Below are 12,601 nucleotides of genomic sequence, written 5' to 3'. Positions count from 1 at the left end.
TATTTGTTAACAAAATATAAAAGATTTCAAGCACATACATTAGACTACAATTACTTACTATTAGAACTCCTAAAATTTCTAATTAACCCAACTCCCAGTTACACTCCCTTTAAGGCAATGATCCAAAAATAGGTTTTCGATTTAAAACAGAACCAACAAGTTAACACAATACCCACTTAACAGTGGAATCCCAAAAGGCTTTCCCCAACTTCAGTTTTTTTATATAGCAGGCTTTTGCACAAATGCTGGAGGCTTCATTATGGCTATTTCACCTACTCCTGTTAGGTCTTACATGGCCTTGTGGACTTCTGACACAAAGCCTTTAATTCTCCTTTGTATATGTTGCTCTCTTTTTAATATGTAAATTCTATTGTTCCATATGTCTTTGAAACTGTATCTTCCTCATAATATAAAAACTTTCATGTTGCCAATATTGTCAGTAACCTTTGGTAAAAATAAAGCATTCTTTAGCCTTGCTTATCTGGCTAGTTGTAAACAGGCTAAGATCCCATTGAAATCCAAATCTCTTCATTTATCTAAAAAATGCAGATTTTCTTCACAGTTTACATGCTAAGCCAGCATCCATGTTTTCTCATCATCATGTCAAACACCTAGCTTTTTTGATGATTTCAAACTTGCAGTCTACTTTACTCCAAATGCAATTAAATCACACACACAGACCCAACTGTACTTGCCCTCATAAAACTACTTCACAATCAACCAGAAATATATTATGAAAATTATAATACTTCCATCACAATAGGCTCTGTAACAGTAATTGCAGGTCTTGTGGCACAGTTGTAGCGTTCCACCCTCTGGACCAGAAGCTTCGGGTTCAAATCCCACTTCGGGACTTGATGTCCATGGAAAGTATGTTCATAACGTGGCCAAACAGATTGAATGTCAGCCTGTAAATCCTTCCAGTACACTTATGGCAGGTGGTAAGAGCAGGAGAGTTTCCTGTTCAGCCTTACTGCAGAAGGCAATGGAAAACCACTGCAGTACTTTGCCAGGCTTAATCCTGGACCAAACCAATGGAAGTCTATGATCACCAATCCCCCTCTTAGGACATAGCACCTGAAGGAGGAGAAACAGTAATTGCAGTGTTGAGCAGAGCATGAATCAGGAAATTTGAGGATCATGTAGAAAGGATATTACAATAATCATAGGGACATTAATTTTTCTATAGAGTGGTCAAACAAAATTTGCAGTAATAGTGTGGAGTTCATGGAATGTCTACAAGATCAGAATTTCAAAACACCAACTTGGTAACAGTTTATTTTAGATTTAGTATTGTGCAGTGAGCAAATGTTAATTCATAATCTTATAGTAGAGCAGCACTAGGAAAAAATGATCATAATATGAAAGAAACTTAGCAGCAAATCTATGTCACTTTCATGAGGGAGGCCCAATTAATAAAAAGGGGCGGTAACATCACCTTCAGTGGCAGAGATTATTACAATGTGGAATAAGGAAATGGAAGAGGCATTAAGCAAATACTTTGTATCTGTATTCATGATAGAAGGCAAAAAACATTCCAGAAATAATGGGGAACCAAGGGCTTAATGGAAATGAGGAATTTATAGATGTTACTATTTGTTTGGTAGTACAGAACTTGAAAATTGCTGAGAAAAAAACATGTTGTCAAAGCTTTTCGTCTTGCACCCATCAGAACAATTTGCAAGAATACCAAATGTGAAGTATAAATTGTTGTTTCCTTTACATTTGGTATTCTTGCAAATTGTCCTGATGAGTGCAAGACGAAAAGCTTTGACAGCAAGTATCTTTTTTCAGCGATATTATTGTAAAGAAATAATACTGGAGAAATTAATGGGAGAAAGTCAAAGACTTGGGCATCCTTACAAATGAACGTCAAAGCTAACATGCAGGTGCAGCAAGCAATTAGGAAAGCAAATAGTATGTCAGCCTTTATTACAAAGTGATTGGGGTACAGGAATGAAGAACATAAGAAATAAGAGCAGAAGTCGACTGTACGGCCCATCGAGCCTGCTGTGCCATTCATTATGATCATGGCCGATCTTCGGCTTCAACTCCATTTTCCTGCCTCCTCCCCATGCTGCTTGATTCCCTGAGAGAGCAAAAATCTGTCCACCTCGGCTTTAAATATATTCAATGTTGGAGCATCCATAACCTAAGAAACCTTTCTGCAACTGTAAAGGGCCTAGATGAGACCACACCTGAAGTACTGTGCACAGTTTTTGTCTCCTTACTTAAGGAAGCATACATTGAGTAAGCGTACTGTATGTTCCCTGGAATTTGAAAGAATGAGTGGTGATCTCATTGAAATTCTTAATGGGCTTGACAGGGTAGCTGCTGGGGATTCCCCCTAGCTGGGGAATCCAGAACTAGCTATCACAGTCCCTAAATAGGAGGTCAGCCATTTAGAACTGAGACGAAGAGAAAAATCTTCACTCAGAGCGTTTTGGACCTTTGGAATTCTGTACCCCAGTTGACTTCGGATGTTCTGTCTTTGAATATACTTAAGACAGAGATTGGTAGATTTTTGGACACCAAAAAAAATTAAGGGTTATGGGGATAGTTCAGGAGAGTGGAATTTAAGTGGAAGATCAGCCATGATATATTGAATGGCGGAGCAGCCTAGAAGGGCCTACTCAGACTCCTGTTTCTATTCTTACATTCTCTGAATACGAAATGACTAGTCTCTCTATTTGCACTTTATGCATGATGTCCGCCTGGAGATCCCATTATGGAGGAGGTGGGGGGGAAGGGATCGCTGCAATTATCACATGAATCTCAGACTCTTCTGGCGGAATTTTCCATTTATGAGACTAAGTGCAGTGGTGGGAGGTTTCAGCGGCGCCCACTCCACTGGCCGGAATGGTAGGAACTCGCACCTGATTCCACGCTAGAGGGTCAATAATTATGCACAGGCGAATATTGGGCCGAATCACCTGGTGGGTTGGGTACTAATTCGTCTGCCAGCCGACAGCTGGTGGAATCGAAGGTCTGGACGCTATACTTAAAGGCCAGTCCAACACGTAATCACACTCTCTCCGCCCCACCTGTCTTGCAGACACATGTAGAGCTGTCTTGCAGCCAGAAGAAGAAGGCCCAGAGCCTCAAGAAGAAGGTAAAAACTGCTGGGGAGGACAGGGATCATTCCTGTGGAGAAGGGCAGATCAGCCTCCCACCAACTTAGTATGGATCACAGCTCCATCACTTAATCAAACCTCGACAATCACAGTGAGTCACATGCAGCCTTATATGGCTCATGCTCATGAACTGAAACTCTATTTTCTAGGCACCAGTAGATCGAGGTCCCCAAGCCATTCGAGCACCTGCATGAGCTGCTAGACCATGTCTGAAGAGGAAGCTCCAGAAGAACTGTCATGGCAATCACATGCACCCTCCACCAGCTCAGAGACACACCTCAGTGGAGCACAGATATAGATTAGGTTCTGGCTTACTTTCTGGAGAACACCTCACTGACACGTCCCCACAGCAGTTGGAGGCAGGAACAAGCCAGGTCTCCGGCACTTGGAGGGCTGCTGGAGAGCAACCACCCGCTCTGTCCGCATCAGATGATGAGCCTCTGGAAGCAGCCACCAACTCATTATGGAAATGCAACAACAAGCGGTGGAACATCAGGCAAAGATTCAACCATCACTCAGCAGACTTGAACGAACGATGGGGAAGCCCGTCGCGTTCTGTCTGATGTCGTGGTTTCGACATACAAGCACCTCGAGGTCACCATGGGAAGGCTGGCGACCAGCGTGGAGACCTTGGTTTGGCAGGTCTTGCCGGATTTGCACTCGACCCTGAACTCCATGGCCATACACCCTGGTGGGCACCATCAAGATGTAGAAGACATGGGGATGGGGCACCTTGACCTCCTTCTGGGTGCATCATCTCCTGCAGGAGTCAGGGCGGGGCCCTCTGGCACTCAGGGAGGATGAGCGTCAGCTGGACACCCCGGGGGCCTCCTCTCAGGACACTCAAAGGGTGTGCAGCCACTCACAGCCCCCTTTGCCCGTGACCCCTTCCACTCCAGCTTCTCAGGCCTCCGAAGGCGCTTCTGTCCCTGAACCTTATCAGGTCGGGGCCATCCAAGCCTTGAGCAAGCAGAGGACATCCACCTAGGTCATTGCAGACATCAGGATGTAGCAGTCAGCAGGCTGCCTCCACCTCTGCTGATGATCTTGGGGCTGAACCCAGGCATAGCAATAGAGTTAGGAAAGTTAAGAAAAATTGATGTCACTTTTGGGTGTGCTATACATGTAAAGAAATTGCACTTTTGTTAATACATTTGATGTTTATGTGAATGATTTGGGCAACTGAAGGCATGATTTTGTTCTTTGGAATCTTCTTATTTTGAGGCTTAGCTATCCTTCCACTCAGTGATAGTGTCTCACTGTGAGATACACATTCCTGTGATGTCAGCCTCAGCTGAACTAGTCTCCGCACCCTTGTGTGATGTCAGGGAGATGTGTTTAAATCTTTATTGGAAGTGTGTGATGTAAGCATTTCTAACCCTCCTTCCTCAAGGAACACCATTGAGTGAGGGCAGCTCTTCAGCGTTGATATTCTAGCGGCATTTGTGTCTCCTCAGTGATAGTGGCAGATGAAAAGACATGCACGGAAGGAGGACATCCCAAGGCATGTCCAAATCCCAATTGCAGCAGTGTTGGCATCATTAGATGGTGGCAAAGGCTTCAAGTCTTCTCTCGCATCGCTCTTGTTCCTAAGTGGACTCTCAGTTCCCAGAGTGAGCTTACTCACAAGGCATCACAGGCCAAAGCAAAGATCATGGCCTGGCGATTCATGAGGTCAGAATGCGCAAGTGTGAATTCAGGACTCATTCTGCTGCAAGTGGGTGGACATCCCCTGAGATGAAAGTAAATGGCATTGAGGGCCAGGAAAGATGTGTTCATCTGCCGTCACTTGACATTACTCTTCCTGGAATCTGTCAGCAACTAACATATCACAGGTGCGTCTGTCATGTCTTCCTTTCTCCATGGCGTGACCGTGCTCATACTGACCCTCAGCAGCCTCCGGAGGTTCCTGGGCCTCTGGATCTTCTTCCTTCGATGAGCTCTCATCCTCCTCCAGTTCATCCTCTAGCACTTAAGTGTTCACCTCTTTGCATTGCCAGATTGTGAAGGGTGCAACACACTGCGATGATGAGCGATACCTTGTTGGGAGTGTATTTTAGTGAGCAACCTGAGTGGTCCAAGCATCTGAAGTGCATCTTCAGAAGCCGTATGGTCTGCTGTATAAGAGAGCGTGTGGAGCTGTGAGCAGTGTTGTAACTCTCCTCAGACGGACTCTGAGAGTGACGCACCAGTGTTATCAGCTACTGTTTCAGTGGGTACCCCTTATCCCCAAGCAGCCAGACATCCCTGCTGATATAATGGCCCCTTGAAAACCTCAGGCACCTGGAAGTGACTCAGGATGTAGGTGCCATGGCAACTCCCAGAGTACAATGCACAAACGTGCAGAATGTGCTTCTGGTAATCTCACACCAGTTGTACATTGATGTAATGATAGCCCTTGTGGTTTATAAACATTAGGGGCTACTGCTATGGAGCCCGTATAGCCACGTGAGTGAGTCTATTGAACCCTGCAATCTTGGGAGGCCTGAGATGGTGGCAAAGCCTGTGAATCTCGCAGCCTGGTTATCTTCGTCCAGAGCAAACCTGACATAATGATGGGCCTTCTTGTAAAGGGCATCTGTGACCTCCTTTATGCATCAATGTGTTGCAGCCTGAGAGATGCCGCTCAGGTCTCCTGTTGATCCTCGGAAAGAACCAGAGGCAAAGAAGTTGAGTACTGTGGTCACCTTCAAAGCCACTGGCAGGGAATACCCTCCGACTCCATGTGGTGTCAGGTCTTCAAAGAATGTGGAATATGTGCTGTACCGGAGCTTGGGACAGGCGCAGACATGCATGGCGTTGCCTCTCACTCATTTGTAAATAGGAGACTCTTCTACGATAAACCCAAGGCCGGGCGAGTCACCCGTGTTGTCTGGGTCTTTCCTCCTGACCCTCTTATTCATGCTCTGGCTCTGCTTGACCATGTTCCTCCTGCTGGAGCTGGGCATGGAGTCACCTCTTCCTCCTTCGCCTCCTCCATTGCATTAGGACCTTGACAAAGGCAACATTGAGCCCTGGATGCGTTTATGCGTTCGCCTCCTCTGAAAGGAAACCTTAAACACATTAATGATTCGAGGGGCATGAAAATGAAGCTCAGAAGATGAAACTTATGGAAACTGTAAGGGTCCATAGCTTTTCCCGCCTTACCTCCATGGTGGCTGATGCTGCCTTGTCCCTGAGACACTAGCACACACATCGAGGTGACCAAGATAGCATCACAGATATGTAACACCTTGAGCCCTGCATGGGATACTGAAGTTTAATTGAGATGGGCAACCCAACCTAACTCTGTGCTCCAGTCTCTGATGTGTCATATTAATGACCAATCAGTTTTTTTTCACTTCATTTACAGTATGTGGGTGTCGCTGGGTAGGTCAGCATTTATTGCCCATCCCTAATTGCCCTTGAGAAGGTGGTGGTGAGCTGCCTTCTTGAATTGCTGCAGTCCATATGGTGTAGGTACACCCATAGTGCTGTTAGGGAGGGAGTTCGAGGATTTTGACCCAGTGACAGTGAAGGAATGGCGATATATTTCCAAGTCAGGATGGTGAATGGCTTGGAAGGGAACTTCCAGGTGGTGGTGTTCCCATTTGTCTGCTGTGAGTGGATGTCCTTTGGCTCATTAAGAGTGTCAAATGTGGTGAATAGGTGACAGGCCTTCACTGATGGAATGCCATATATGATACAGCTGTGTCTCCTTCACTATTGCCTGCATTCCCCAAATTCTAAATTGCTATGTGTTACTCTTGGGATGCAACGACTGTGATGTGAAGCCACTGAGTTCTGAGTAGAACAGTGCTAATGAAGCCATTGATTTTCATCGCAGAGGTCTTCCTCCTTTCTTTCTAAGCAGACTCCTGTTCACTAATGCAGTAACAAGTTAGAGGGTGACCCCAGAAAGACCCCCTTGTGTTCACCCTTAGCCCTCACTGCCATTCCACAGCTTCCTTCCCCATTGCTCACCTTGTGTTCATCAACCCCACCCTCATGTCACAGCCCCCTCCCAGTTGAAATGCTAGTTTCTGAAAGTGGAGGCCTGCATGAGTACCACAGCACAATGATGTTCTTCAGGACATTGTAGACAAAGAGCAGGAACATACCAACCCTAGAGCCCCAGCAGAGTGGCGTTCATCGCAGCAAGATGGCACAGCGCTGTGGCAGGTGGGCTATACATGTTGCACTCACTTCAAAGTTACCAGCGAACTGAGGTCAGATTTGTGCATGCTACCCCTTTTCAATTGGGTTGACGTAATTCCCCGCTGGCGTGACACAGGAATGGAAGGCTTGACAAGATTCCGGTGAGCAGCTGTTTTAACGAGCATTCATGGAATGTTAATAAATGCAAATGGCGTTCATGCCACTAGTCGGGATAATCGAACCGCCATAAACCCACGATTGGGAGAATTACAAGCTGTTTTTACGCCGGAGGATTTCCAACTTTTTGCCTGCCGCTAGATTATCTGCTCCAGCCCACCATGAATCCCGCTGCAGGCGGGATGGGAAAATTCCACCCTTCATGTTATTTCATAAATCACTCTTGTGGGTTGATCAGGTTGGACCACGTGTAGCCCCTTACTATGGAAGTGGTGTCGATCAAAGTACACCACCTCAACCGGGGACAACTGGTTTCTACTCCAGGTATTTTATTATTTCCAAGTGGATGTGGACAGTTGGCTTGCTGCTTTCTAAAATGTGAGATTGGTAATATTAAATGGACAGTTAGTTCAGGTTAAAATGAATTGGTGCAGGGGCTTTATATTATATAGGAGTGTGTATGTAGCGCTGTCCGTAACACCACAACAATATTTTCATCCACTTGCTCAGCATTTGATTTTCCCAGAACCTATCAAGCTAAATTACATTCCTATAGTGTATGGAGTTGCACGCCATTTGAAGAATAAAGAAGATCCTACCAGGTAGGTAAACCTAACTTTATTATCAGAGCTGCCTGTCAATTAAAAAATATCCGTAATTCATTTTTATAATTACACAACTGAGATATGCTACAGTCAGTGAATCAATATTTTGTATTTATCTCCTGGACTCGCATGGTTTAGGCCATAAATCTTGGAGATCAAACTTAAGTGTCATGATTATGGTCCATCTGATTGCTGTTGTTGCTTATGCCATGAGTTTAAGGTTCAAACTGTTACTTAAATAGTCTAACTGCTCAACTGAATGTAAAAGTTTTATAAACTGTTTCCTGATTGAAACAACATGTTTAATACCAGCATTGTCACTTTGTGAAGGCAGAAAAGATGCAGCGAGAGGAACTCCAGACTCAGGTAGAATTGCTGAATTCCTTGGAGAAAAAGTACTGTGACCTGGGTCCTGCATATGACTGCCTAGTATGGCATGATGGTGAGACATGGAGGTAACCACTGAAGTGATTCTTAACTGTATTTTATCTGTCAACATGAAAAATGCTTGTTGCTGAAATATTCCAGATATTGAGAATGGTGTTTTTAAGCTGTTCAATAATAAGTAACCTTTGAGTTTGATGCTTTTTTTGAATAGCTAACTATTTTGTCACTCAAAAATTTTAAATAGGTAATTTGCTTTTGAACAGTAATTTAAATTTCTCTTTACAAGACTAAAAGAACCTTTCGACAAATCATATGATTCAAAATTGAATTCTACTCAGAAAATGTGTTGCTGTGGTTTATAAGTATTCTTCCATGGATCATTACCATTTGTTTTTAGAGCCTGTATGGACACAAGTGAATGTGGTGATCTCAGTTGCTGTACTGTGCTGAGGAATTACAATGAAGCTCAAGAATATGCCTCATTGGGGATATCTGAAATGCTCAACTACTCTGTCAATATTTATGATGAAGGCAATACACTCTGCATTGTGACAAGTGGAGGTAAGACTTTATTTCATCTGACTCTTGCGCATGCTCTCAGAATTTGGATGAATGGAGTATATGCCCACAGGGGAAAAATATATGCACTCGAACAAACAAAATCTCTGTGTAGATTTCTCAGGTGTTAAGTTTGGAGATTCTTGGGTACAGTGATATCAGACCCCCAGCTAAGATGAGTTAGATTGCACAAATGTTGATGTTTTGCATCTCCTTCACTTGCTTATGGAATTGTCCTGCAACCAGAAAAGCAGTTAATTCTGAATGAATGCGTTCAACAGTTAAAGAGTTGTGGCTTTAAACAAGCCATGTTTCACCTTAACGGCAATATAGTATATCGAGCGCTACTTGGCATAATGTTCTTTTCTATATAAAATGGTGGATCGTCTAACTTAATGTGAGCAGTGTCATAAAAATTATTATTTTGTATTAAATACTTTACTTAGTCCGTTGTTAGGGAAATGTTTAATTTCATGACTCATACATTTTAGGAAAATAAATTTTAGGTAGGGGATTGAGGTGTTAAAGATAAATGGGAGAAAAAACTGAGTTTGAGAGGTTGGTAAACAAACTTAAAATAATTACCATTCAAAGAATGCATCATGTGCATGTACAAGTTCAGAGTTAGAAAGGTGAGAGACATAAAACAGCAGATGGGCCTGTTTAGCTGGGGAGCTAAAGACAGTAAGTATAGGAGAATTGCTTTGCTACAGATGCGAATTATCTATGTAATTCTCCAGATCAACAAAAGGTTGAGAAGCAAATGGTAAACAAGGGAAGTTCTTAAAGTATCCAGGTACTTTTCAGTCCAAATGGCAGGTTTGGGAGTAGTGCATAATGGGTTTGAATCTCTATCTGGGACATCCCAGGGTTGTCACCTTACGGTGGGGATCGGTTGCAGAGGACATACCCTTTTGTGTTGGTTTTATCTGTGTGTTTTCTCGCAGACACAGGTAGAAAGAGCTGCCAGCTGTTAGTGCAGTGAAACAGCTGTCCCCGACCAAGTGTTGCAGACTGGCACATTCCAAGGTCCAGGACTACATGCTGAGGGATGCACCAAAGCTTGGGGCAGCCACAGCAAAGGCGCATTGGAGAAAGTTCGCTGTCTAAGACCTTTCAGCCATAATGTACCAAGGGGCTGGGAATTGTATAGACCCATCGGACTCAATGACTCACATTGAATATATGCAGTGAATACTATACGTATCACAATTGTATTGAAGCACCTCAGAGTGCAACATGACCTAAATAGATAACTTAAGTACCATTGCACTGTCTGACTGTCTGTAATGACCATGTTGAAATGTCTGTAATGTTCATAGATCATGAGGTGCTTCCATACAATCAATGTAGAAAACTTGAATATGATTGTACTTTTTGTGATGGCCATTTGAAATGTTTTGTAATGTTCTTTCAGATATTTTCTGAATGAAGTATATTTTACAAAAAAAGAAATCAGTGCAGGGCTATCAGAAACAACGGTGTTTTCTAATGTTGGAATCGCTGAGCAAGAAGCAGTGAGGCCCATGCTTAAGATAAAAACAAAAATGCTGGGAAAACTCAGCAGGTCTGGCAGCATCTGTGGAGAGGGAAACAGAGTTAAAATTTCGAATCCGTATGATGCTTCTTCAGAGCTAAAGAGAAGTCGAAATGTGATGCATTTTATATTGTTTAAGAGGAGGTGGAGCAAGATAGAAGGTCAGGGATAGGTGGGAGCTAAGCAGAGATTTACAGAGGTGCCATGGACACAAGACAAAGGGAGTGTTAACAGTAAAGGACTTGAAACATTAACTCTGTTTCTCCCTCCACAGATGCCATCTGAACTGCTGAGTTTTTGCAGCATTTTTGGCTTTTATTTCAGATTTCATATCAGGCCCATACATAAGTTGCATTGTGCACAATCGTAAGATGATTAAAGAGAATTGGAGGATCTCCTGACTGAATGCTAGTGGAAGAACCCATGGAATCTCATACCTCTGAGAATAGTGAATTCCTTCGAGCTGTGGTATACCTTGGTTTGGTATCAGGAGAATGAAAGAGCTCTTAAGATCCTGGAAAGTAAAGGGGAACTCTTGGGCAGAAATAACAGTAGAAAAAGGAGTGTACTGTTGAGATTATTGGTCTTAAATAATAAGGGTTTACGAAGTATGGCATTGAGTTAGTAGTACTTGCTGTATTTAATTCACATACAGTAAAAGTTTTTGTTTAAAATGTGAAATCTTTCAGTTAATAACCAGGAGTTTGATTTTATTTTTAAAAGTTAATGGTCACGTTCAAGATCATAATGCTATCGTAGAGCCTTTTGCTGCCTTCACCACCTTGGATGAGATCCTTGAGGTTCTTTTAAAATCCTCAGCAGTGTTAAAAAATAATTGTTTAACGAAGGAAAGCAGTAAATTGAGTAATGTCCAGATGCTAGAGTTCTGTTCTTCTGTTGTGTTTTTCATTTGCATCCATCATAGAGTTAAGATTTTTCACAAATAATGTTATAAATAGACTTGAAAAATGTCTAAATTTATAAAATTTCCTGATTCTCCTTGTTAGAATTCTTAAACTTAGAGAATCCATTTAGGTAGTCACATCTTGAATATGTCTTTAACACTTCGCCTGCCATTTGAATTTCAGCAAATGAAATTAATACTGTAGTCATGATTTTGTTCTGGAGGAGTAAAAGTATTATACTTGGTTAATTGCCATACAGTAATTATGTAAACATTTTATATTAAAGGGCCAGATTTTATAAAATGTATGTACTTCAATTGAGGTGTGTTAATTTTTGGCTAGAAATGCTTTTGACCCATCTTTTTCCTTCGGTGTCCTAAGCCCAACTATCTTCAGCTGCTTCATCAATGACCTTCCTTCCATCATAAGGCCAGAAGTGGGGATGTTCACTGATAATTGCACAATGTTCAGCACCAATCACAACTCCTCAGATGCCGAAGCAGTCCATGTTCAAATGCAGCAAGACCTGGACAATATCCTGGCTTGGGCTAACAAGTAGCATTCATGCCACACAAGTGCCAGACAATGATCATCTCCAACAAGAGAGAATCTAACCTTTGCCCTTTGACATTCAATGGCATTACCATTTCTGAATCCCCCCACTATCAACATCCTGGGGGTTACCATTGACCAGAAACTGAGCTGGACTAGCCATATAAATACTGTGGCTACAAAAGCAGGTCAGAGGCTAGGAATCCTGCAGTGAGTAACTCACCTCCTGACTCCCCAAAGCCTGTCCACCATTTACAAGGCACAAGTCAGGAGTGTGATGGAATACTCTCCACTTTCTTGGATGGGTGCAGCTCGAACAACATTAAGAAGCTTGATACCATCCAGGACAAAGCAGCCCACTTGATTGGCACCCACTCCACAAACATTCACTCCCTTCACAATCAATGAACAGTGTCTACCATCTACAAGATGCACTTACAGAAACTCTCCAAGGCCCCTTAGGCAGCACTTTTCAAACCCATGACCGCCACCATCTAGAAGGACAACGGCAGCAGATACATGGGAATGGATCACCTGGAAGTTTCTCCCCCCCAAGCCACTCACCACCCTGTCTTGGAAATATATTGCTGTTTCTTCACTGTCGCTGGA

At 43.1% G+C, this 12,601-nt stretch overlaps 1 protein-coding gene across 4 annotated transcripts in view; it reads left to right on the top strand.

Moving 5' to 3' along the window:
* The window catches only part of tpp2 (tripeptidyl peptidase 2), a 171,732-nt gene that overhangs the window by 24,008 nt on the left and 135,123 nt on the right, over window positions 1-12,601 (top strand). For 3 of the 4 annotated variants that reach the window (XM_041198821.1, XM_041198820.1, XM_041198822.1), the window contains exons 5-6: window positions 8,384-8,508; window positions 8,838-9,001. In XM_041198821.1, coding sequence (XP_041054755.1) covers window positions 8,384-8,508; window positions 8,838-9,001 — 289 coding nt within the window. Of the gene's footprint in view, window positions 1-7,958; window positions 8,051-8,383; window positions 8,509-8,837; window positions 9,002-12,601 lie in introns of all 4 variants that reach the window. The other variant, XM_041198823.1, reaches the window with a different exon arrangement.

This window comes from Carcharodon carcharias, chromosome 11 (assembly GCF_017639515.1).
Source record: "Carcharodon carcharias isolate sCarCar2 chromosome 11, sCarCar2.pri, whole genome shotgun sequence".
In the NCBI taxonomy this organism is placed as follows: domain Eukaryota; kingdom Metazoa; phylum Chordata; class Chondrichthyes; order Lamniformes; family Lamnidae; genus Carcharodon; species Carcharodon carcharias.
The sequence above is the reverse complement of the archived record's forward strand: the minus strand, read 5'-3'. Positions and strand labels throughout refer to the sequence as shown.